We start from the raw sequence: 26,287 nt of genomic DNA, 5'->3' as shown, positions 1-26,287 counted from the left end.
TATAGGGCAAAAAAAGATATATAAATACAATGAAAACCTCAATGTTAAGCATTTTTCAGCTACAACAGAAAGTGCCAAGATGACCTGTACATTCTTGAATTTCAGTAGTAGTGTGATATTGTGATTCAATTAGCAGTAAAGCATCACTTGCAATCTTCAACTTGTCAAACACAAACAGAAGAGGCAGTCGAGCTTTGAACTTTCCAAGGTTTGACTGGTTGCCTGATTCTGATTTGGGTCAGAAAATTCACTCGTGCTGAATATACATTTACTACTACAATCCCCCCAAAGAATCTGCTCTCGAACACGTGTTGAAGGTTCAAGCTACACCGGCCACCTAGTGCACGACAAAATAGTGGGTAATTTGGTGCTGGGATTTCAAAATTCTAGAACAATTTTGCTGCTATTTTCACTAGCCAGGACAACAAACCTGCAATTTATATAATATGGTCAAGAAAAAAAGGGCATTTACCAATTAGAATTCTTGAGAAGGTGGGTCGAACCTTCTCATGCTATAAAGAATGATGCTAAGTCGAGACAAGTTCTTTAGAAAATTGTTGTCTCGTGACTAGCACGAGTCTTATTATCATACAGAATAAATATAGATGAAATATCTAATACATCATGTAAACTATCATATCATGGAAGTAATTATATATATACAAAGATAATTCTATAAATAGAAAATTTTCCCTTGACAAAATTAGGATGGTTATGACACACCACATGACACTCTTTCATTTTGAACTATCTCTACTGTGTGTAACTGGCCTTAATGCGAGTTTGGTATTCATTATGGACATCATTTTAATTTTGATGAGACTTCCCAAGCTGTGATATCTTATCATATACACTTCTAACAGTAAAAAAACAAAACGAATGAAGGCTAATTTCTTATTCTACTAAAAATTGCATAGACAAAGATGTAAGATTTTAGGGATAAAAATTATATATAAAATGAGCTCAACAATTACACTTCAATCTAAACAACTATATAATGCCCCCGAGTGAAGAGGAATCATACCATGTCAACATCTTGTTAAAATTTCAGCACCAGTTCTAGTAATCAGAATGGTATGCTCAAATTGTGCAGCAGGGCTACCATCAGCAGTCAGAGTTGTCCAGTTGTCTGGCCATGTTATACACTCAATGCTTCCCATAGTAAGGATGGGTTCTGCAGTAAAAGAGAGAATTTCATGGAAAAAGGATTCGTAGATCAAAGGAGAAAGAAAAAGGGGTAAAAAAAAAAGCCATTCCTGAACTTCGATCCTTATGTCTAAGTAGTCTCCAAAACTTTCAATTTGATCAATGTCTCTTGTGAATTATAATAAACCCTTCCATCAAATAATGGAGGGAAAAAGCACATGGCGACCCCCAAAATAAGCTTCTTGTGCCTATTAGCTACCTATCTAACCACATGGCGACCCTTCATCTCCTTTTGAGGCACCCCCATCATCCTAGTCTATACTGTGTTGCTTTCAGTAAATTCTATGCATGTTTTAACCATCAAAATTTTCAAGTCTGAGTAAGACAAACATCAAAATAGTACATTTATTTATGGGCAGAGAAAGTACCGCACTCACCAATAGTAAATGTTTGGCCTTCAACCATGCAACCAGACTGATCATTGCCTGTCAAACAATGAACAATTATATGCAAAGGATTACATAAGCGTGACCAGCAGTCAAAAGGATTAGAAATAACAATTTCTGTTGATATACTAGTATCTGAACACCCTGGGAAACTGTTATTCTAAGAGTATAAGTCCTTCCTATGAGTATTTACCCAATGGGACTAAAATGTTTTAAGACACATTGTGAGTCAAAACTAAGTGTAGTTCACGTCACTTCACCATTTATAAGCAGCTCATTTCTTCCAGAGGTAAAAATAGTACAAAGTATGCAAAAGTTTAGTATCACCTAGTCACTTACGGTGATGTAAAATTAATGGTTCAGAATGAAATACAGTCCCCACACCATGCCCAACAAAACGCTCCACCACGCCAAAGCCATATTTTTCAGCATGCTCACTGAAAATGATCAAAATAAAATGTTAAGAACAAGAGAAGGAATTTATGAAATCAGTTGTTGTGCATTTGTGTTGCATGGTGTGAAATAAGCTATTCATAATGCAATACACATGTTTACTGTGTCATCTGTCAATGCATATTATCCAGTACCTATGGGAACAAAGTGTACAAGGAAGCTAGTTTTTCTTACAAATATAATAATTTAAGAATGATGCCAAACACAACAGATGTAGATAACCACTGGATGACACACATCACCAATTGACATGCCTAACCTTATATTAGGGTACAAAAGGAAGTTTTAGTTTGAATTCAATACATTCAAGTAGTGCTTAATACAAAACCACCAGTCTTCTTTCAGGAGTGTCAATGACTTCACATATGGATGCTAGTATCAATATTATATATAGAGCACATAAGAACTCTAAAATATTTACTCTATAAATTGAGTATGCCATCATACTTATAACATGGATCTATTTCCAATAGCTCCTGACAATTTGAATGCTTTTGTAGGTTGACATGTTCTTTCCTGTTGAAAATTTACACTCGATTCATCTAAAACATATCTAGAATCTCTCTCATCCAACATATCACAAAGAGGTGAAACTTACCTAATTCTTTTTCCAATTTTCTTAAAGCTAGCGCCATCCTTGCAAACTGCTATGCCTCTTTCCAAGCACTCTTCAGTTACCTGCCACCAAAGTAAAAATACTTGTAATGATATATAAAATAAGGTAATGCATAATGAACATCTGTAACAAAACTAAAGCTTAGTAAGGAATAGACACAATATAATTCAAAAATAGATACAAAAAATTTGATCGACGTGAATGATAAAATTATGCTTCTTACATGTTCAAACAATTCTGAAAATAACACAAGTTGCAATGCTACCAAGCTAAAAAGGTTTACCTTCACTAGGCGTTTGATTTTATCACTAACATTTCCGCAAAGAAATGTCTTTGACGTGTCTCCATGATATCCCTGTCACAAGAGACAGCATGGTGTATAAAGACAGAATTAATTTTCCACCTTTAATAACGAAGAATAGAAACAATAAAAGAATCATACTATTCAATATCTAATAATGGAAATGAAGATTCAAATATCAATCATTTTAATGACTTCACAAATTCGACTACCAATAGCTGGTTTACAACTAGTATTTGCAAATACAGATAAGCGTATTGAATTTTAATGAATTTGAACTGACATAGACAAATAATCAGGAATTAGGTTACAAAAAAAATTAAATGAATGATAAAAACATTTCCTAAGATATCATTTAGTTATGGCAAGCATACAAATGAGCTAAAATGAAAATCATAAATTACAAATCAAAAAATCAGGAACATACATTTAGGTAGACTGTCACATCTATGTTTATAATGTCTCCATTCTGCAAAAAAATATTATCATTAGTGAGGAATGACATGAATATTGTGCAAGGAGCAAAACACAATGTAGCACTCCAAACCTGTAACTGTCGAGAATCAGGTATTCCATGGCACATGCACTCATTAACAGATGTGCACACACTCTTTGGAAATCCACCATAGCCAAGCGGTGAGGGATAAGCACCAGCATCAATAATCATCCGGTGCACTGCTTGGTCAATTTCATTAGTTGTTACTGACGGCTGAAATGATGTACAAAGATGTCAATAGAATACCAAAAATACAGCATACACAAAACACAAATAGAATTTAGAAGGTAAGATAATACACTGAAGAATAAAAGCACATTCATGGTTTCAAAGAAGTCTATCAGCATGGACTTTTAGAAGCTCAGAAACTTACCTTTACTAACTTTCCGGCGTAGTCTAAGACGCGAGCAGCAAGCTCAGATGCAGCTCTCATGTGATCAATGCCTTCAGAACCAGGAAATTGGTATTCACTGGAAATTTCCGGCAGTATAGATGTACCAACATAAGGAGGCTTTGGAATGTGATCTGGAACAGGAAGCGTTGGCGATACCCTCCCAGGCCTCAATGGCGGGTTTCTTTTAACCTTTGTTGTGCTCTGATTCTCACGTAATCTACATATGATTAAATAATCAAACAATTAAGATCATTCATTGGTGTTCTTGATTTCAATTAACACAAAATGAGTGAACTTGAACCAATTATTGCATTTCATACATTTTTCTTCACATATATGTCAAATTATTGTCTTATTTCTACTTTTATTTTTAAATCTGAAGTCTGGTTCAAAAAGCATTGTTTAGGAACTCAAATTAATTATTTACTCAAAGATTTTACAAGCTACTGTGTTCTAATTTGTGAGACCAAATAGAGTGTTGAATAGCTACTTTGAAATACAAAAGTAAAAAATAAAATATAAAATCAGTTGAAACTAATTGGAAGATATAGTTGGAATAAGCAGCAGAACGTGTACCTTTTCAGTCTAAAGGCCTCCTCCAAGCCCGAAAACTTCCGTGCAAAGACAACGAGTTGTTTCCGAGAAAATGATTCTTTTCCTGAAATTATATAACATATGAAGCATATAATGACGAATTAAACACGTAGCTAAAGTGAAAAGGATACAATTAAATAAACTGATTCGGTTGAATGTATAATCAGGTGGTGGAAGTAGACAGACCGGAGGAGGGAGTGGAGAGTGAGAAGGTGAGTGGGGCCCCCATGAAAAGAGTTGACGACTTTGTTGAGCTAAGCAACACTTGGCCTTCGCCATGACCATGCGAGAGAGACGCAGCTGAGAGTTGCAGACCAGCGACTGCCATTCTCTCTCTGCACACACACACACTCAGAGTGTGAGAGCGAGGGGGAGGATAACGGAATTTGAGGCGGATTGGGTTGCTTTCAATGAAAACTACGGGCTTAGAAAATGGATTGGGCCTGCCCAAAACGTTTGGGCTTACCTTTTCTAAAACACTTACACGTACATGTATTTTTATGTCATGTTTGGGCTTATCTTGGGCCTCCCTTCTAAAACAGTTACACGCATTCGAAATTTTCTCTTTTTAAAAAACAATAATAGTTTGGGGCTTTTTTTGTATCTTTTTCGAACACTGTTTTTTGTTTTCCTTTATGGTATTTATAGATAAATTAAGGAATGAAATATTTTAAAACAGTTGATAAATCTAAATTGAATAAAATGCTCTTACCAAACCAAAAAAAAGTTGAAGAAAATGTAGAACTTGTGCAGCTACATTACTTGGACGTCAAACATATATGCATGCGACATTAAGGTACGACGTCGTCTGTAACGAGTAGAGAGATAAGAGACTCGATCATTCTACTGCGCAAAATTCATGTCTGAAAGATATTTGCATGTGGTGGCGATATTCGCGGTTTCAGCCTATCGAGACTTTGACAAAACGAACGTCGTCGATCAAATTAGAGGAGATGGAGCAAGTTTTCAAGATCAGTACGGTACCCCATGTTGGATTAATCCTGAGAAAAATCGAGCTATCTGTCCCCTATCAGAGCATAGACTAAGTCAGTACTGATGTAACAGCTAGCTGCTTCAAATTGTTTCTATTAGCTAGGAACATAATCAACTACCAAACACATTAATATATCCTTCATTTTCGTCGAATGTACCAGGCACATGCAAGTATGCAACTAAATGCATTTTCTAGATTGAGAATAATTACATATATATTCATCTACTTCCAAAACTCGTATCAAATTAAATTTCCATCTAAATAATAGCAAAACTGATTAATTAAGAAGCATAACAAATTCGACCTTTGCATAATCACATCTATTTATGTGGAAGTTACAATGAACGTACCATGGAAAAACATTAACTAAGATAAGCCAGCTAGTAATTAATATTCAATATGTTCTTTTTTCTATGATAATTAAAATCCAAATTCTTTTCCATTGAATTCGTCAAATATTAATTATAAAAAGTCAATAATATTGTGTGGTTTTACAGACTGATAGAATATTAATTAGTTAGTAGCATATATTTTCCATTCAGAATGCATATTTTGACTGTAGATGTAGACATATATAATTATATAGTATTGTTGAAACTGTGCATGTGATCATATTTCGTACGGTTGATAAAGACAGCAGCGTACCATTGATCTTTTCTTATTGCCTTGATGCAGTACTGTGTATGAGGATAATGAGTTCAAATCATACCGATTAATTAATTACTTAGTTCTATAATTGTCAGAATTAATATTCAATTGTCACTTGCTCAACCAAAAAAAAATGACAGTCTCAAGTAAAGAGAGAGGTTATTGAAGTACATCTTGATATTATATTATTTTTATATGATAATGCATGTTGTTGTTAATTAAGAGAGTTTATGATGTATTGATGAAGCTGTTATTCGTATGGTACGTGCAGTTTCCTTAAAAGTTTTTTTATTGATGATCACACATTCAAACACCGACACCTTCAGTTCTTATATAGGGTCTGACATTCATGCATGTTAGACTTCTTTGGTGTTGTTCATGAGCTCCATTTATATCTCCTCTTCTGTACCCATCACAATCCTGTTATCACCTTAGATTCGATCTTAATAGAGATATATAGCTCCTTTAATTTGTTCCAAGTATCCTAACCTAGCATAAATATAATTAATGTCCTGATGCCAAACTTTGAATCTAGATTAGATTAACTTTAGACTGAATATATATAATCCAAATTTATATTATTATTACATTGTTATGTTGTTCGACTGCTTGATAACAAAAAAACAAAACAAAAAATTATATATATTAATTTCATATACCTGAAAAATGAAATAAAATATATCGAATACATACTCTCTAGTGAGTATCTATTCAAAAAATCTCAACTTTAGATCTACTGATCCATAATTAATTATTAATTACTGATAGCTTATAGTTTTCATCCTCTCTGGGGATCATGTGTTACTAACTATCTCGATTATTTTCAATTTCACTGTTGTATTTTATAACGATAATTAGATATACATAATATAGTACATGGTTTAAGGTAGCCGCAAAAAAGTGTGAGATGAAACACGTAATGAAGGCTCATTCTCATTGGACAAATGTAGCCAATGGGCCTACCTTTTTTTAGACCAAAGGTTCCTTCCACACCTACCCCTCTCCTTTCTCTCCCATATGCAGCATTAGATAATTTCATTACTTTCTCAACAATCAACATAGAGAGATATTTTAGGAAAGCAACGTACAACACCACCAAACAGCACAAACTACAAAAGCCACCACTCGTAGTACGTAGTAATTAAAAAACGAAGAGAAATAACATGAACAAGACCAAATTGACAGTTAAATAAAATTTGTTGCAGCATCTAATTCATTTCAAATTAATAGCTTTGCTTTCTTCAGCGTTTTTTTTTTTTGTCATGTAATATACAATTCGCCTTTTTGCAACTTGCAACTCCAGAAAGAAAGAAATTACAAAAATACAAATAAAAATAAAATGTTACAAAGCTCCAATTATCCTTTGCTTCTTGCTAAATTCTAATTCCAACAAGTCCATCTCTCTCATTCTCTTGCCAATATTGTTATTATTGCAACCACCAACAATACTAGCAGTAGCATCCACAGTAGCAGCCCCGCTCCCAGGTATTTTGAAAATGTTGACCCCAAATAGCCGGACCATCTGAACCGGCTGAACCAGCAGCTGTCCAACCGGGTTGGACCCATTCATCATTCTGACCTTCCAGTCAATGTAAAGCTGCTTATCCGGTCCGGTCGATCTCTGAAAGCTGACAATGTCGCCGGCTTTGAGGTTCTTCTCCTTCACGAACCGGCTCCAGCCTTTGGTTAACACGTAACTCTGACTGCTATTCCAATAGGAGTACCGAAACCTCCACACTTTGCCTCCCACGTCCTCAAAATTCAACAACACCCCTTTTGAAGTGCTCCCGCTTTGCAACGGAAAGTGCTTCTCCGCGTGCTGCTTTGGAATCACCAGCCGATTCAGCTTCCCCACATCGCTCGGAGTGACCGCTTTCTCAAAAAGCTGCTCACGCGCTTTAGGAGCCCGGTCTGAGCCGAAGGGGCCCGCCAGAGAGCCTTCGGCTCTGGCGCGCTTCCCGTTGGAGTCGAAGCCGTAGTTGCGCTTACTCTGCTCCAGCTCGTCATTGTACGTGTGCTTCCTGAGCATGTCGACGATTTCGGACTTGGAATGGGAATTCAAAAACGCGGCCTCGACGTCGTCGTTTTGGTTGTCGTCGTCCGTTGACTCGGTCAATGGCTTGAAGTTGGTGACGGCGTCGCGGCCTCGGAAGCGTTGCGCGGCGACGTCGTATGCCTTGGCGGCCTCGTCCTCCTCGTTGAAGGTGCCGAGCCAGACGCGCTGGTGCTTCTCGTAAATCTGCGCGCCCCAGCGGCCGTTGGGCTGCGGGACGACGCCTTTGTATTTGGAGGAGGGGAGCTTGCGGGACTCGGCTTCGATGCCGCTCTCGGAGTCGACAATCACGCTGGTGCCGCTGCCGACACGGCAGAGGCTGTCGGGAGGTGACTTGGTTGTTGTGGCGGCCATGGAAGGCGGAGGAGTCCTAGTTCTTGATATGGACTCGCTGCTTGTGCTGTCGTCTGTGCAGCTACCATCCATTTTGCTTGTGAAGAAGAAAGAAGCAGAGGGAGATAAGGTAGAAGGTGCTTTTGACTCTGTGATACAAGAAAGAACAAGAGAGAGTAGTAGTAGGGAAAGCTATGAATTTAATTTGGGCTGGGTTTGTTTAGGGTTGAATATATATAGGAGGGTTGGGCTTAAATTAGTCCTTACTATGTTGTATGCATATATAATATAATAATTTTGGTGGAGATATGGGGATGTGGGTGTGGTGGGTCAACCCAAGGATTAGGGCGATGGTAAGGAGCTAGGAAGGTTCATGCCTTGTGCTTTGTTCGTGTCCATAGTGTATTAGTGTGTAGTAGTGTGTGAGAGAGAGAAAAAAAAATGTAGGGGGGAATAATAAAAAGGAGAAAAAATTAAAGGGTTTATTTCATATTTAGTACCTAAATTTTGACCCTTGTCTTAATGTGGTACCTAAACTTTTATTTGTCCCAATTGAGTACCTAAACTTTTATTTTGTATCTAATAGGTACCAAAATGAATTTTTGTTAAAATTGTCAATAAAAATTAGGGGCAATATAGTCAAAGTATATTTTAATTATTTTATTTATATGTTTAAAATTACTTAAAAAAAAACATACAACAAACAAAAAAAATAAAAAATAAATTTTTTGAAGTAACTATATTGCCCCTAACTTTTGTTGATAATTTTAACAGAAATTTATTTTGGTATCTATTAGACACAAAATAAAAGTTTAGGTACTCAATTATGATAAATAAAAATTTAGATACCACATTAAGACAATGGTCAAAGTTCAGGTACTAAATATAAAAAAAACCTAAAATTAAATTGAAAAGAGTGGGTGTGTTGTAGCTACTAGCCTAGTAGATAGGGGAATAGGGTCATAGTATGTGTGGGTTGTGGGTTGTGGGTTGTGGGTTGTGGGCTGTGTATGTGAGGTGGGCCCCACTCCCAGGCAAGGCAAGGCAATCAAGTTGATGGGGGTTCACATGAGTGTGGACCGTGTTTTAGTCAAGTTCATCCCCCCTGGAACTTTGCTGCTTCTTCTGCTGACCCTCCAGCATGGCCAATATCTCTTTAATTAATAAATGCAAATTATATACAAGGGCTATGTGTTATCTGAATTATGATTCTGGGATAGTACAGACTACAGAGTGCTAGCTAGCTATTACTATAGATACCATCCAACCCTACATGCCCTCTCTCTCTTACTCTATATTTGATTATTTGGTGTTGCTTTTATTACACCAATTAGTATGTAGATAAACATTGAGACAGAGAGAGGGGGAAGGGTTGCTTGGCCACTTGGAGATGGGTTGTGGGGCTAAAGTTAAATGCGAGGGTGATGGATAGGCATTGGGCATTCAAGACAGAGAGGCAAGAGATGAAGCTCATCCAACAACAAATTCTTCCCCCTCGGCCCCTCCCTCTTACTCTGACCTGGCTTCATTTCATTCGTCCCTTCCCCAACTTTCATGCTTTGTCTTATTGGCTAGGTTCAACCTTATAGTATCTCCATCTGGAAAATCTCTAACAAAAACAAAAACAAATTCAATTTAAATTAAATTATGCATTCCTTCCCCCCTTTCCATTATTTCTAACCAACATTGACATTTCTCCCTCCAAGTGGCCTACACAAGATGCACTCCATCCCTCATCACCATTATTCATGCACTCACTAGAATACTATTTATTATTCATTTATCACTCCTTTTAATATACACCCTTTGATTTAGATTGGGGATCAGGAACACATAATCGGACGGTGTGCAACTTGTTCTCCAACATTCATCGGGTTGGGTCCAATCCAATAATTGGGTTTTGTTTTTTTCTTTATTTGCAATTATAGAAGCCTACAAGACTATGGCAAATTTGCAATGCTCAGGATTTCTCATTTCATTTCAAGTGATATTATACATTATCATAATATTAAATGGGTTTAGTGTACGGACGAGTCCACGGTCTTTTAAGGGCCCCACATGCAAGTTGATTAAAACCGAGCGCTGAAGACTGTGGGTCAGCTTTTTTTGGGCTTAGGCCGTGGACCTCTGGTTTTGGTTTTGTTACGTGGGTCCTGCCCTTGAGATTCCAATCAATTTTGTATTTCGAATCATAACAAATGGATTGAATTGTACATGTAATTAATCTTTAATATAATTTTGTTTTGTTTTGTCTAAATTGTTTTTCTGAAAGAAGAAAAAAAAACAGTGGACGTACGGTATTTTTGTATAATGTATACGGAAACCCTGTCTTTCTGTTATTGCCACTCCTTACAAGTGGGAACTCTAGAATATGATGTTGGGCGGTCACGTGAACACACCAATTATTTGGTGCACTTGAGGTGCATTATCCCCAATGAACTTGCTTGTACGGTTGTACCAAAAACTAATTGCAATTCTGGTTGTACAAGGGAAAAATAAATAAAAACTTGGGTATGAAATATGAATGATTAGCAGTCCTTCGATGATTGCATACTTTATTTGTGAATATTATACTTATTAATGACTCAAAATTATAAATCTAAGCATAGACTACTAATAATTAATTTTGTTGTACATTGGTAGGGCCAAATTATTGGAAGAGTAAAGTGATCATATAATCTTCTAAAATTGCATGTTGATTAATTTGCTAAGCTACTAGGTCACCACTCATTAGATTGCCACACTAGCTAGTGTGTAATACGTCAGGTGCTATAAAACCCAACATTCAAATTGCATCATACATATCTAATGACCGACAAAGTTAAAAGAAAAGTGAAAAAAACGTGCATCACATATATCTTCAACTATCTGGGCCTTTTTGGATATTTTCTGAATCACTTAAGATCATTAAGATTATAGCTAACTATGTTATCTTCTTGGAATCACTTGCTTGACATATCCCACCAAGCCCTCTCCTCACTGGTCTAAATACTTCTTCAAAACCTAATTTTGATGACACACACAGGTATCTATATCTATTGATCACATACAAATTAATTCTTCTCTATAATCACGTCGTCGTCATCATCTTCATATACAAATTAATTCAGAATTTTGTACAATTTCCAGTTCTCTTATTGATCTTTATTCTCGAGAAATTTTTCGGTGTAATCGATATACCGTCATGTGGTATAATCAATATATATCATAATATAAGTAGATGTTATTAATAATATATCTTACTAATATAAAATATATCATCTAATAAAATTTTTATACGTTAAATTAATTACACTATTATATAATATATCAGTTAAATTAAAAAAAATCTCCTTATTCCCCGGTCCTCCTTTCCATATATAACATGGGTTATCTATTAGGTGGCAGCCACACCATGCCCTATCCTTTGCACGGATAAACCTTTCATTAATATTAAAAAACAAGGATATATTTTTGGATCTAGCCCAATGAAGACATTGCTCAGGTGCTTTATTTAATAATTTTTTTTTTTCACCTTTTTCTTTAAAGCTGATTAAAAGAATTTACACTTTTCCATCAACTATGTGTCGCACACTCGCACCCTTATCGTAAATCAGCCAAACAAAAATTTTATTAATTGAAAATTACTATATATAGTGGGGGTGGTGACAAGGAAGCTTGTTGATTTCACATGTCACCAATCCCAATCGAGTGTGTTTATCAAAAACAAAAGCATGTGTTTATCTGTTTGTAATATAATAGTTTTTACTATTAATCAAAATCTTTTGTGATTATCTAAAGAGATTTCTATATTATTCGCAGTTTCCAAGTTTGTAGGCCTTTTTCAGTTGTTCGTGACTTAAGATCAGTATGCCACGTCATACCCTGCCAACGCATTTACAACAAGTTCCATGTCAAACTTTAAATAAAGAGATCATAAATTAAATTTTATACGCTTGTGTTGAGTCTGATGACCGAATACAAATATATATGGGAATCTTTGATTTGGATGCTTCAATTACTTATTTGAAGGATAAAAATATATAAATTAATGAGAAAAATGTATTTTTAGTCCCTGTATTTTACTTTGTAATCAATTTTAGTCTTTGTATTTTTTAAAATTACCAATTTAGTTCATATATTTATATTTGTAAGTAATTTTAGTCCACAACCACCAAAATCATCCATTTATTTTCTTCTACCACCGACAGTACACACCACCACCATCCTCACCCTCCCTCTATCCATCTCTCACCCATCAGTTTTTTTTTTTTTTTTTCTCTCTCTTGGACATAATAGGTGAAATCCACCACAAACTTGCCGCCACGATTGGTGGTGATAGACTAAAATTACTTGCAAATATAAACACATAAACTAAATTGACAGTTTTGAAAACAGAAAGACCAAAATTAATTGTAAAGTAAAACAAAAGGACTAAAAATGTATTTTTTCCTAAATTAATTAATAGACGCCAATTATCAGCTGCGAGCAGCCAATTTATGACAAAGATAAGCTTAATTATATAACACCCACATGCTTGACTTTTTTAATTTTAATTTTCTTGAACTTTATGTTTTTCTGGTAATGATAAATCTGGTGATCTCATCCTGTGCGGCTTCCAAAAGAGAAAAAGAATAGAAAAAAAAAATCACCATGTCAAGGAATTTGATGATATTGTTTGTTTTGATGAGTTGGAAGAGGACAAAAGGATTTGTGTCATCAACTTTTTTTGGGTCGTTGGAAAGATTCATGTCATCAATTATGTGTACAAATTGGACATTTGAGGCAAAAATTCATTAAATACAAGTGATCATAGTGCTGAAATATTGATGGGTACGTTAGATTCAATATGATCATGTTCATTTAAGCAACTTTATATATGTAATTAACTTTTATGGAGAAAAAAGAAGAATAGGAAGAAGTAAACAATCTCTCACATAAAGGGTTTAGTGTTGATGTTAATAATATACGCATGTAAACAGTTTTTATCGTTTATTAATCTACATGTATGTAAACGATTTTTACTGTTTACTGATGTCATGTGCACTAGATAATTAAATGACTAAGTGAAACTTTTTAATCTCAATTATTTAATACAAGATTTTTGATTAGTTTTGTTAACAGCGATTGTATACACAATGTTTAAAGATAATGCACAATTAATCAAAGATAATGTATAATTAATCAAGGTGAAAAGATGAATAACATCATGATTTATGAGTATATAGAGCACTGCTTTTGCCAGTTGCCACAAACACAGTGGAGGTGGACCACTGGTCCCCGAAAAGAGGTTTAAACCCTTTTTTTTTTCGCAATTTGCAACAATTGTGATGAATGAAAACAATATTATCATGGAACTAAATGTTTATTTTTTCATAAAAAAAAAAAGTTATATATAGGGGACAAACATGGGGAAAATGGTTTTTATTATTAATTTTTGGGTGGAATTTTCTGCCCCGTCAACAACAACACGCATAGTTGTTTGTTTCTTATCCTCCAACTTGTATCTTTCTGTTCACACGCAAGCACACTCGACGAAGAAATAAAATAATCATATATTTTTAGTTTAATTACGAACCAATCAAAAATTATTAAAGAAACAAATAATCAAAAAAAGTAAAACCGAGTGATATTATGAGATCCTTGACCGTTGCTTGATTCTCTACCGACGTGGACAACGACCCACCCTTTCGGTCAAACCTCGTGATCCTATCATCACTCAACTTCTTACTTAAACTTTTTAATTAAATTTTTTTTTTATTTTATCAAACGCCATAAACTTTTTAGTTTTATCGAGTTAGAGGAAATTACAGATTTAGTCCAGTTATTTTATACTTAGTTCAATTTTGGTCCACAATCTTTTTTAAGTTCTGTTTTGGTCCACTAAATGTTCCACTTGTTCAGTAAAGGTCCATATTTGTTTTCTCAAATTTGGCATGCTTTTTATCCTATCAAATCTCACCCAAATTCAGCGAACATATACTTGTTTTAAAGCTATGTATTTCTTCTTTACAACCATATAAAAATCATTCAAATTAGAATTCTAAAACTCAAGATAATTGACCCCAAAGTAGGGTACCCGAAACTGCCAATTTTTCAAACTTCACCCAATCTCAATTCTTTTAGATTATAATACTCCAAATTTGTTTTTATGACTAAGAAATGATGAAATATAACTTATAGTTCAATTATAATTGAAGAAAACACAACCCAAAGGATTTAAAGTCACAAATCTGGACCTTTACTGAACAAATGAAACAATTAGTGGACCAAAACAGAACTTAAAAAAGATTATGGACCAAAATTGAACTAGGTATAAAATAAGTGGACCAAATCTATAATTTCCTCTATCGAGTTAATTAACCTTAATCTGCAACGTTTATACACCAATGCTATAACTTAGTAGTAAGGAATTGAGATAATAATTGGTAATGCATTATTGACCATGCTTATGTTGTAATGAATTTTTGCTGTTTTATTTTGAAATGTCGTGTATCTTTAAAAGAAAAATTAAAATTCATTGAAAAAATATTCTTATACATGGATGAATGGATGAATGGTTACTGTTTTGATTGATAGTCTACTTTTGATTTTTTTTTTTTTTTTTTGGATCGTGTAACCATCAAAGTTGCATATGTAATCTTTATTTTTTAACAAATAAAATAAAAATTAAATAGTTTTCTTCTTAGATAAATCTTTGTAGGGGAATTTCTTAAATTCAAACTTGGCTTTAATTAGCTAGGTTTGAGGGCCAAGAGTGAGGTTAGTGTCGTAATATTAATAGTGATAAAACAAAAACAATATCGCCTGAAATGAACGTATAAGTCCAGCGAAAGCCTAGTGATCGAGAAGAAATGAAGTTGGTCAAAAAAAGCTTTATTCTAGAGTGTAGTTGGATGGTTAGAGAAGATTCTATAATTCTATAATTCAATTGAAGTAAACCAAACAAATAACAAGTGGGCAGCAACAAATGTTGTTTCTAAGCGATGGACCAATTAACAATGAGGTTCAGTTGAGCCACTAGGCTGTAAAGTAGTAGGGTAGGTAACCCCCTCATATTGTAACTAGAATGAAGTTGCTTTTGTTGACTAATAATATTAAAGCAATACAACCATTTGTCATCCATCAGTTGGTCCTACAATCCCCTGTGAGCCACATAACTCTTCCCATTGGTTAAGAGGTTATGTAACTTATGTCACACAAAGTCTTCCTTAATAGGAGGTCAGTAAGATAAGGAAATTACACTATTTGTTTCTGTTCACACTAGCCAGGTTACAAATGGCTATTTAATTTATGGTTTACAAGAACTATCTAACATGCCACTTACAAATAAATTTAATGGTTTACAAATCTATACTCTAGTATGAAAAATAAATCTGCTAAAATTAACTTAAGATTTGTATATCTTATGTTTTAATACCACCACACATCGAATTTGAAGAGTTTAAATTATGAATATTATGCCCTTCTAGATGGATCTGCTGCATGCGTCTCACTGAATTTGACCTGTTCTATGGAGTGATATATGCTTTTGGCTTTCTTTCTCCTTGCTTTAATGACTGTCTACTCTCAAATTCTCAATCATAGTATAATTTTCCTTTCGAAGTTTCTTTGGGTGGGAATAGTGTTGTTTGCTTCACTTTTAATTAATAGAGCTTACTTTGACTTTGATTGATTAATTCTTCATATTTCACATCCAACCATGGAGCAATGAAGCCCAAGTTTGCTTCTATTTTTGATTGGTCAAAAGTTAATTTGCTCCTGCTCCACTTAAATATGTTCGACCAAATATTCATGAGGCAAGAGAAGAAAATAGTTTTTTTTTTTTTTAAAATTAATCACCATGTAAGAAACTTTGTGAATTTGGTTAATTAGGATACACGTATGTATTTGGAATATTATTGTATTTGAATCACACGCAAGAAATCGCCAAGGCCAGTGGGTCCCTGCATGAATTATTGTAAGAAGAATTACAAATAGACTGTTGTGTTGTATGAGATTATGTTGTCGACATGGCACGCAGATATATATATAGAATTATGGGTATACATATTACATAGTCAAATCAAACTTTGCCACTTGGGCGGTGTAGTTGGCAACCATTACCAAATAGCAGCAAATAGCAAGAAAAAATGACTCGATGAGATTGATTTGTCTTTTGTTTTCTTCTGTTGCAGATAAGCATTTATCTTTCTCACTCACTCATACGTCATCCCCCATGCCACCACTTGCCAACTTAATTAATATCTTCGCTCTTGTCTGACTGTTAATATTAATTTAGTTATTTACACCGTTGCCCATGTAAGATACACTTTTTTTCACTTTACCCCTTGAAACTTAAATCCTCTCAGTTTGCCACCTGAACTTCACAAAGTTATTGCAAAAGATCCTATGCCGTTAACTCTGTCAATTTTTCCATTAAAATAGCTGACGTGACACCTATATGGCATAAGTGAGACCCTTTTTTAGTTATGTAAAATCCATGTGGACAAAAAAAATAATTTTTAAACTAAAAATAATAAGATCCATGTCAATTTTTTATAATTTTGCTTGTCTACATGGATCTTACATAACTAAAAAAGGGTCTCACTCATGCCATATAGGTGCCATGTTAGCTTTTTTAACGAAAAAATTGACAGAGTTAACGGCATAGGGTCTTTTGCAACAACTTTGCGAAGTTCAGGTGGCAAACTGAGAGGATTTAAGTTTCAGGAGGCAAAGTGAAAAAAAGTGTATCTTACAGGGGCAATGGTATGAATAAGCCTTAATTTAGATTATTAATTAAGAATTTTTTATTTAAATGTATAAAGTTTTTTAGAATGATTTAAATGTATCACGTTAAATTTTTTATTAGAAAACTATGATTATATATTAAATTTTAATAAATTTTTAAAATAATATAAATACTATATAATATTTTAATTGAATTACCAAATTTAAATGTTATTTTTTATATTAAGTTACAAACATGTTGGCTCCTTTATTTTGGATTATTTTCATTTGACATTTTTGTCTTTCAAATTTTTATATTGTCTTGAAAGTTGACTAATGTAGTTTAATTGTACTTGTGATGTTTATGGTTTAGAATTTGAGTTTTGAAGCTTATAGCTTAGGATTTAGGTCCCTGCTCAAAACTCGAAAGTTAAACCCTAAACTGTTTTGCTGCGTGGCAGTCAAACACAAACCTAATAATTTTGTTATTGATTTATTTGTAATTGACCATATTTTTTTTATTGTAGTAACATGTGATAAAATATTTGTGAATTATAGTACCCTTTACTATATTATTATGTTTAACTTTTCAACTAGTACCTAATCTATAATGCTATTATATTTTAGTATCTAAACTAAAAAACTATTGAAAGTTGATATCAAAAGTCAATGAACCTTAAATTTATTATATCGCAATATAACATGTTAAATATGTAATAATAATGTGTATATATTACATCAATATGTTTGCTGATAGAAAGAGTTTATATTGAAACTTGAGGTATGACATAGTAGTTTATAAGGATCTTGAACTATGTTTACTATTGTCAATTAATTTTAATATAAATACCTAACATTCATACATTTGATATTTACCACACTATAGAGTAGTATTTTTTTTTTGATAATTAAGGATGTTCTCAATCAGTTTTCGCCGAACTTACGAGATTGATAAGAAATTTTACCTTACTTGATCACTACACTATGGAGTAGCTTTTGCATGAGACGTTGTATTCGAAACTTCATCTCGCAATGAGTTAGGACACACAAAGAATGAAGTCCGCAACATTATGAGAGGACCTATAAAATATGGCCGGTTTAAGAATTAGTCGTTACACAGTGAATTAAGAAAATCATGGCATCATGGGTAAGATGGCTAGGAGTCTATGCACAAGATACAAAGAACGAGGTCAACCAAGTGAACACTTAATAATTAATATACCTAACTATTTCTTGATTTCGTGTGTTAGTACGTTAATTGGATTCATCCATCAACGCATTTAAGGGAAGACTAATTACTGTTTGAATTGGAAGTGAAGCTATATATGTGGTGTCAACAATTTTATATGCTTAATTGCAATTAGGAGAGAATTAGTCAACAAGTTTGATGGCCTATGGGCATCTGAGGGGTTTAACCAGTGGGGTGTCCGGTAACTGGTGCTCGGTTTCATCAATATCAGGGTAAAACCCGATCTTAAAATATCATTAAATTAAATAAATAAACAATCCAACTCTGTTTAATTGATGGCCTTCCATTTTCTCAACAAAAAGCTTTTTTTTTTTTTTTCTTTCTTTTTTCTTTCGGGGGTAGGTTTTCAGATTCTGGATCACAACCCATTGAAAAATGGAAGAGAAGCGTCTTTATAAATTACAACATGATTTGTTGGTGTTAATTATGCATAATTTCATTAGGGTTTACTTTGGTTTTTAGATCATATATTATTGAATTTAAAGTCTACTTAATTATTTCAATGTCAAAAGGCGTATTAATTTTATAATTTAGAGAGTGTGACTTTGATCCAGAATGGTAGTTGGACGTGGAAATATCACTCAAAAGGACGAAAAAACTAAAAAAGAATGCCTGAAGTCTTAATTTTAATTTAAACGTCTGAAAGTGTTGGCAGACGCTTGTATTAAAGAAGAGTCAACTTGGCTGTTTGCTAATTGCTGGAGTCCAGAGTCAAAAGGCCAATGCTCTGAGCCTCTGATCTCTCATTGCTATGAGTTTGTGCACCATACAATTTGTTAGGTTGATTCATGCAATCCAGACCCAGTTGATTCCCATGTTGACAAAGTCTCAATTGAGGTGCAAAGCTTCAGTTAATTAGTGCAATGATTAAAAGATATACAAAGCTGCTTAATTGATTATTTGGGTTTTCAGGGTTCAAGCGGGGGGTCTAATTGGAATTGAATATTGGGGGCTCCTAGCTACCACTGATTAAGTGCTTGATCGATCAGTATCATGATCAGTTCCACGAAGCACAATCGGTCATATATGGTGATTTGATCTCTGATATTATATTTTAGTGATTCCCCTAAACTAAGACTTGGTATTCAAAAGTGGATTCGAAGAAATGATGATGTTTGAGATATTCGTTTGAACAAGCAGAAGCAGTCCAAGAAACGAAGACCCAAGACCAAGAGTAGGGAAAGTCTGAAAGAGACAAGTGGGCTGTGGGAGCGAAAACAGGCAACGTGGAATATTTTGTTAATGCTAAACATATACTGCTAGTTTAAGGAATGCATGCATTCATTAATTATGTTTAATTCATTGTTTAATAGTACTGATGGGTCACCTTCAAAGCCCAGGGGATGATGATGAGTTAATTAAGTTCGTTTTTGACAATTCGTCACACAAGTCATGTCATGTGTGAAACGAAACCATGACAGAGAGATTCCGTGACTCCAACACTAGAGCATAAAGCATTGCTGCTGACTAAATTTTGCAGGGTTGCTCTTGCTGTGGTCTAAAATATCATGCAACATTTATATTGCTTATACCATTTATGTAACAGACAGATGTAAAAATGAAGAATCTATATTTCAAGAAAAAAAATGTTAAACTCACTTGAATTCAAATGTAAAATACTTGTGTCCGCATGACATGAGTTGTCCTCATTTATTAGAATTTTCGAAAATATCATTGCAATTTGCAACGTGACATGAAATCTGAGCTGTAGAGGTGAGCCTAATGAGGTGGGATCATGTGTTATAGGAGGGTCATTGTTTCACAGCGGCCGGGTTTCTCTGATTGAAACAACGTGCTGCCCTACTGACTTTATTTTGCATCTTAATTAATTTGGTCAAACTACTACTAATATATAGTCTAACACCATATTATAAATGGCAGCAGGCAGCTAATCTCACACTTTGGGAAGTCATCTGCTTCAGAATTCTATACAATATGCACTGCTTTGTATGCAACATCAACTATAAGATATTAACATGTGGCTTTATATATATATATAAATTATATAATTGTGTAAAGATAACTGATTTGCATAGTACTAATTATAAATACTAATTATATATGGGATTGAAATCCACTTCCACCAGCCATATTGTTGAAGACTTGAAGTGAATAAGTTCTTTTTTAATTACTTTTCTTTTATTTTTTCCAAACAGGGATGAAAATTCTATCACGCTAAGTAACAATAGTTTATATATTTTATATATAATAAAGGCATTTCCTCCCCCTAAGATAGATATTTGTTGGGTTAAAAATCAGACTTTGAAAGAAATACCTCATTATTAGGTTAAATATAATATTTTTAATTGGAGTTCATGCACAATATTGCATAATGCGAGGTCAACCATGTCAACCTCGATAATATGCCTAACTATTTCTTGATTACGTATAGTAGCACACATCAATCGGACTCCTCCATAATAAGCATTTGGAGAAGATTAATAACTGTTTTATTTATTATTCCATTTTTTTTTCTTCGACTGAACAGAGGGGAAAATTCATTAACGTTGAGCTACTAATTTTTCCAATTAAGATTTAAGAAAGCCATTACTTTTCTCTCTTTCTTAATTTCGTTCTCTGTTCCCTAATAAACAAAGATAGATATTAGATGGGTAAGAAATCAGATCCCCATAAATTAGCTATATGAAAATCCACTACAAAAATACACACATCAGGCAAAAACACTAGTCTAAGACTAAAAAATCAGCGTATAATTGGGGGGAGGGGGTGAAATAATTGGACTACGATTCAGAAACAATGAAACAGAGACCAGATGGTAGAATTGTGTAGTTCCATTCCATGAATTCAACTATAAATTTACATCAATATATTATCATTAAATTAATGTGGCAACTTTGGTATAACATGGCTGGGGACTTATGCATTTCTCTCGTCAGTCAAAAATTTCTGCAGGCTGGCTTCAGGAGGACCTCATTCCTGAACAAATTGTTTGAGAATGCCAAAAACCTGAAGCAATCTTCTGAAGCAGGGCTGCCGTCCACATCATAATTGAGAAATCTGTACAAACACAATCAAGGTCCTCATTGTTTGCAGTCTTCGTGGTGAGTGGAATGTTAACATTGTTGCTTTCCTCTTTGAGAAAACTCCATTCACTATCGGGGAGTAAAAGGCGATAATGCCTTGGCATGTTGGCTCTCCATTTCAAGAAGCATCAAGGACTTCTGTCTCTGATACCTGTTTCTCTTAGCAGCAAGTGCTGAAAACCAAAAGAAACAGCCCGTCAGATGCAAGAAATAAGAGAACTCTTCCAAACAGATGTAATCAATAATAAGTTACAAGAAAGACAAACTGAGAAATCTGAACTTATTTCAAATCATACTTACACATTAAGTCGTGAGGTAGGCTGAAGTCGTAATCATACCTACGCCTTCGCATGTAGATCATGTATAACACCAACAGCAGCATACAAAAAACAAAACCACAAGATATGCCTATTGCAATTTTACCCTTCTCGGATAAGCCACCATTTTCCCAAAACATAGGACAATCGGGCAAAGATGGTACACCACACAAACCTTTGTTACCATAGAGACTGTCAAAGAAACATAGTAGCTCATTGGTTAAATATACAACAAAAAACTACATTCAAGATTTATCTTAACCAACAACAAGAAACAAAGTTAGCAAGTGCAAGACATGTGATAACCATTAATAGGTATGTTGCAAACTGATGCAACTACTAGACCAAGGATCACACCATCCTTTCAAGGAATAGGTCTTGGGTTCATCTTCTAGTAGAGTACACAATTGAACACCCAAGGCCAGGCCAGACCCTGTTGTGAAGTCCAGTCAATGGAACTGAAAAAGTTTACAACTAATAGCAAATCTTGAACAGTATTCTCTCTTTTTTCACAGCAATACAGCAGGTTCTGTTGAGACTTTGCCTATCCCTAGGAACAGAAGTTTGCGGGTGAAAACAATATATACAGGAACATATATATAACCCATGTTCACGTTTTATCCTTCCAAGACAAAAGATGGATGGGAAGAAAAAAAGTATCTTACAACCAACAGAAACATCGTTTGTAGCTTATGAAGTTTGACATCCCACAACTTTGAACAGAATGAGATTTCAAGGCTCAAACTTCCTCCCCCCCCAAAACAAAAAAAAAAAGAGTGAGACTATCCTTTGGGAAGGGAACACGAAGTACAGATCCTGGGCTCATTACCGTGTTATGAGTATAAATTAAAATCTAATTATTAACAAAATGGAGAGCAACAAGCTTACAAGCAAATATTGAGAACTCACACTTCATCACAATTTGAAATAACATATCAAAAGGAGTAATTAAGAATATCAAATTAAATTATGACTTACTCAATAGCTCCGCCATGCACACCAATTGAATATAGCTCCTCTGGTACTCGACCTTCCAATAAATTATTGTTCAATAGCCTGAAAACAGAGAATACATATTAACAATATTGAGACTTTTCAAACTCATGGAATTTGGTTCCTTGCAGATTAACAAAACTTAACATGTGTTTCAATAAACAAGTACATTTTAGTTTGTATTCGCTGGTCAATGTCTTCAGCCCTAAAGTGTGCCTATAATTTTCCTCTACAACTTATGCTTACATGCTTAGATAGAGTGTTATTAAAATTTCAAGAGCAGAATGCCTATTGATTACAAGACTAGAGGAAATTCAAAACAGCAGTTTCACAGTCTTTAGAGATGTTGAAAAGTCAACAGTATGTAAAATTTATCTTTGGTTTTTGGTACAATAAACCATATGATCAGATTCCTGGGTACTTACAAACCCACAACGTTATTATTCTATGATCATGGGGACATTTTCATAGTAAAGAGCTTCACACCACCAAATGAAAACCCACATAATTGGAATACCTATTTGAATTGCATGGAACAAATCACGGCTGTACCTTACTAAAAGACAATGCAACATAGCTCCACTTTCACCAAAAGATGGGAACAAAATACCAAAAGTCCCAAAACAGGCAGATAACTTACACAAGCTGGAGATTTGAAGTGGTTAAACTCTCAGGTATAGGCCCAGTAAATTGATTGTCTGACAAATCCCTACAAACAGCAATGTACAAACAATAAATATTGAAACTCAATCATGCAACCAATGTGAAAAATAAAAAACAAAATGTAAATATGTCACTATATGAAGTTAACGGTTGCTCTATCGCTTTGCACAACTTCAATATTACTAGTTTGGAGGGTCCCCGAAACAACCTTAAATATTAGCTTAAAGAACAGTTTGGAGATACACAAGGAAATTAAACAGAACATAGCTTTCAAAACAAAGTTCAATAATATTAATACTGACAAGGAAGGAAAGTGAGTGAGACTTACAGCCTTATGAGAGATTTTTGGCCTAATCCGGATGGTAATGTGCCCTCCAAAGAATTAGAACTTAAGTTCCTGTAATTTTATTTAAAAGAAACAATATGAACTTTTATCCTCAATAAGTTGAAGCTATAGAGGATATCCACTAAATATTAGTTTTGCAGCTGATACTTACAGGCTTACCAAGTTTGACAAGAGACTAATCTGGTCACTGATATACCCTTTCAAGCCTTGACTTCCAAGATCACTGAAACATATGATATAATTATTGAACACATAATGCATATGACCTACAACTGAAGCTCTCAAATAGCAAAGAAAATCAAATTCTTACATTCGATATATGACAAGGGCAGTTTCATTCTTATTGAGATGGCAAGTAACTCCTTCCCAAGCATCCCAACTAGTAGGAGCACAAGGATCACCATTCCACCCCATTCTATCGGGAACGCGAAGCGATTCCTTCAATGCTCTCATAGCAACCACTGCAAAATAAGCCCCCAATTCAACCATTTTCATTGTCAATTCACTACAATTTCACATTATAGTACCTTGTTCTGGAACGGTGGCAAGATCAGCCGGAACCAGGGCGTAGTTCTCGAGCCCACTGATCACCGCCGCACCGACCACCGTGACAAGCTTCACGCTCAATTCGGTACTGCTCAAATTCTTGACGGTATAATGCCATGTATATGCTGCGAAGCTCCCGACCTCCTTGTAGATATCGACCCGACTCACATTCTCGCCATTGATGACAATATCAAACACTCTCTGCGCCGGCTTGGTCACGCTCGAATCGATCTCTACGAAATGGAACCACAGCAAGTAATCGAGCTTTGCGTCCACCGGCAAAGCGTACTCCAACACTCCGTTGCCGCCCACCGTCGTCGCCGATTGGTACAATTTCATCGGGAAATAGTTGGGAGCTTGGTCGGTGTTGGCGATGGTGTTTCTAGTGGATATCGCTCGGACTAGGGATTTGGCGCCGTTGGATCGGAAATCGGAGTCGGATTGCCATGAACGACTAAATAGGTCTGTGTCGTTGCTGAATCCCGGACCCCACTGATCGGAGCCGCAGGTGAATCGACCGTAATTGACGAGAATGAAGTTGCGGCCGATGGAAATGGCGTCGTACGACGTCGGGTCCACCTGAACGAGCTGGAGCGACCCAATGACGGGCGGGTCGGTGGCTATGCTGTAGAAGCAGACATCGGCTTGGGCGTCGGAGACGAAGACGAAGAGATCGGCGTAGGCGCCGGTTCGGGCGAGGTTCTCGGGCCAAGGGGAGCGCCAGGAAAAGACCAAAGTGCCCTCGACGGAGGCGTCGAAGGAGGGAGAGTGGGACTTGCCGTCGTAGTTGTCGTAGACGGTGAAGGTTCGGATGTAGTAGCGGCCGGAGGACAAATTGGGGATTACGTAGCAGTTCTTTTTGCCGGATGAGAGGGGGAAGTAGCGGAGGGTCTTCTCCTGGGGGTGGCGGAATTGGAGGGGCTCGGAGACGATGGCGGTGGCGCCGCCGGTGAAGAAGCGGTCGGAAAGCCAGTTGGTGTTGAATGGGTCGGTGGAGTTGGTGGGGCTGCCGCAATCTATGTGGTAGGAGAGTCCTGTGAAAGAGAGAGAGGGAGAAGTGAAGTTAGTTACAGTTAAAGAGTTAGTTAAAGTGGTTGGTGGTCAGAGAGAGTGTGAGTGTGTGTAATGTGAGTGGAGTGTGGAGGTTGTTACCATAGGGATAAGGTGGTGGAGAGGCGGAGGAGGAGGAGGAGGAGAAGAAGAGAGAGAGGGAGAGGAGGACGAAGATGAGGGGCATTTTTTTGGAGCGAGTGTCTGAGTCTGAGTCAGTGTCTTTGTTCGGACAGATTGACGCAATTGAGTCGTGAAAGTGAAGGAGGGAGAAAGAAGAAGATAAAGAAAGAGAAAAGAGAGTGGGGGCGAGATTAGCGGGGAAGAGTGAAGACGATTCAGAATTGAATCGAATTGAATAGAATTAAAAGGTGGTCAGATTTGGACTTTGGGTCGAGTTGCTTAAGCTCAGTAGTCAGTACGTGGTGGGTTGCTAATAAAGTAATAAGTCAATAACGATTTAATTACGTCAATAAATTTTACTGATTTGGTGTGACAGTGAGTTAATTCGGGACCTGAGTCCACAAAAGTCGTTGGAAATTCGATAATTATGCAATCGGATTACTAGTTATCGCGTCGTTACCTCTCTATAAAGATTTGTAGAATATATAATTTAGTTGTGAGATTGTCTCTGAGGCTTGGTTAGTGGCGGGGATAGTGGGTACGCAACTAACCATAGATGGAAAAAGGTTGGTTTAATTTGTAATGAAAGAGAATGAAATGAAAACGACGTCGTGCAATGGTAAGTGCCTGTACGTCCGTGATTTACAAGTAGGGTCCTAACGTGCCCCCACTAATGGTTACAACTACTGGCTTTTAGTTAGTACAACCGGAAGTGGGAAGAGGGAAGAGAGAGGAGAATTTCATCCTGGCGGAGGAAATTTGGGGTGGTTACTGGCATCACTGCATATTCT

At 35.6% G+C, this 26,287-nt stretch overlaps 3 protein-coding genes across 4 annotated transcripts; all 3 read right to left on the bottom strand.

The window, feature by feature from the left end:
• Window positions 1-8: 8 nt before the first annotated feature.
• On the bottom strand, window positions 9-4,809 carry MAP1C (methionine aminopeptidase 1B). 2 transcript variants are annotated; one of them, XM_086231394.1, is made up of 11 exons: window positions 4,633-4,809; window positions 4,429-4,510; window positions 3,832-4,069; window positions 3,510-3,671; window positions 3,390-3,431; window positions 2,945-3,016; window positions 2,644-2,723; window positions 1,932-2,029; window positions 1,584-1,631; window positions 1,025-1,174; window positions 9-430 (listed from the first exon to the last, which is right to left on the bottom strand). In XM_086231394.1, the coding sequence occupies exons 1-10, from the start codon at window positions 4,772-4,774 to the stop codon at window positions 1,029-1,031; spliced, it is 1,110 nt and encodes a 369-aa protein (XP_086087520.1). In that variant the 5' UTR covers window positions 4,775-4,809; the 3' UTR covers window positions 9-430; window positions 1,025-1,028. The 2 variants fall into 2 exon arrangements, with proteins under 2 accessions (XP_086087520.1, XP_086087521.1); XM_086231395.1 differs by having other exon boundaries at window positions 9-337.
• Window positions 4,810-7,266: 2,457 nt separating this feature from the next.
• Window positions 7,267-8,729, bottom strand: TEM1 (AP2/B3 transcription factor family protein). Its single transcript, XM_086233024.1, has one exon. The coding sequence runs from the start codon at window positions 8,565-8,567 to the stop codon at window positions 7,431-7,433; it is 1,137 nt and encodes a 378-aa protein (XP_086089150.1). The 5' UTR covers window positions 8,568-8,729; the 3' UTR covers window positions 7,267-7,430.
• Window positions 8,730-21,064: 12,335 nt separating this feature from the next.
• On the bottom strand, window positions 21,065-25,713 carry LOC147295399 (Di-glucose binding protein with Leucine-rich repeat domain-containing protein). The gene is made up of 9 exons (XM_086234208.1): window positions 25,476-25,713; window positions 24,305-25,357; window positions 24,088-24,238; window positions 23,929-24,000; window positions 23,760-23,828; window positions 23,409-23,477; window positions 22,754-22,831; window positions 21,759-21,967; window positions 21,065-21,631 (listed from the first exon to the last, which is right to left on the bottom strand). Exons 1-9 carry the CDS (start codon window positions 25,558-25,560, stop codon window positions 21,528-21,530), a joined length of 1,890 nt encoding a protein of 629 aa, XP_086090334.1. The 5' UTR covers window positions 25,561-25,713; the 3' UTR covers window positions 21,065-21,527.
• Between the last annotated feature and the right edge of the window lie 574 nt (window positions 25,714-26,287).

The sequence above is a fragment of the Dryas octopetala genome, chromosome 2 (genome assembly GCF_963921425.1).
Source record: "Dryas octopetala chromosome 2, drDryOcto1.1, whole genome shotgun sequence".
Lineage (NCBI taxonomy): Eukaryota > Viridiplantae > Streptophyta > Magnoliopsida > Rosales > Rosaceae > Dryas > Dryas octopetala.
This window is presented reverse-complemented; position numbering and strand designations above follow the sequence as displayed.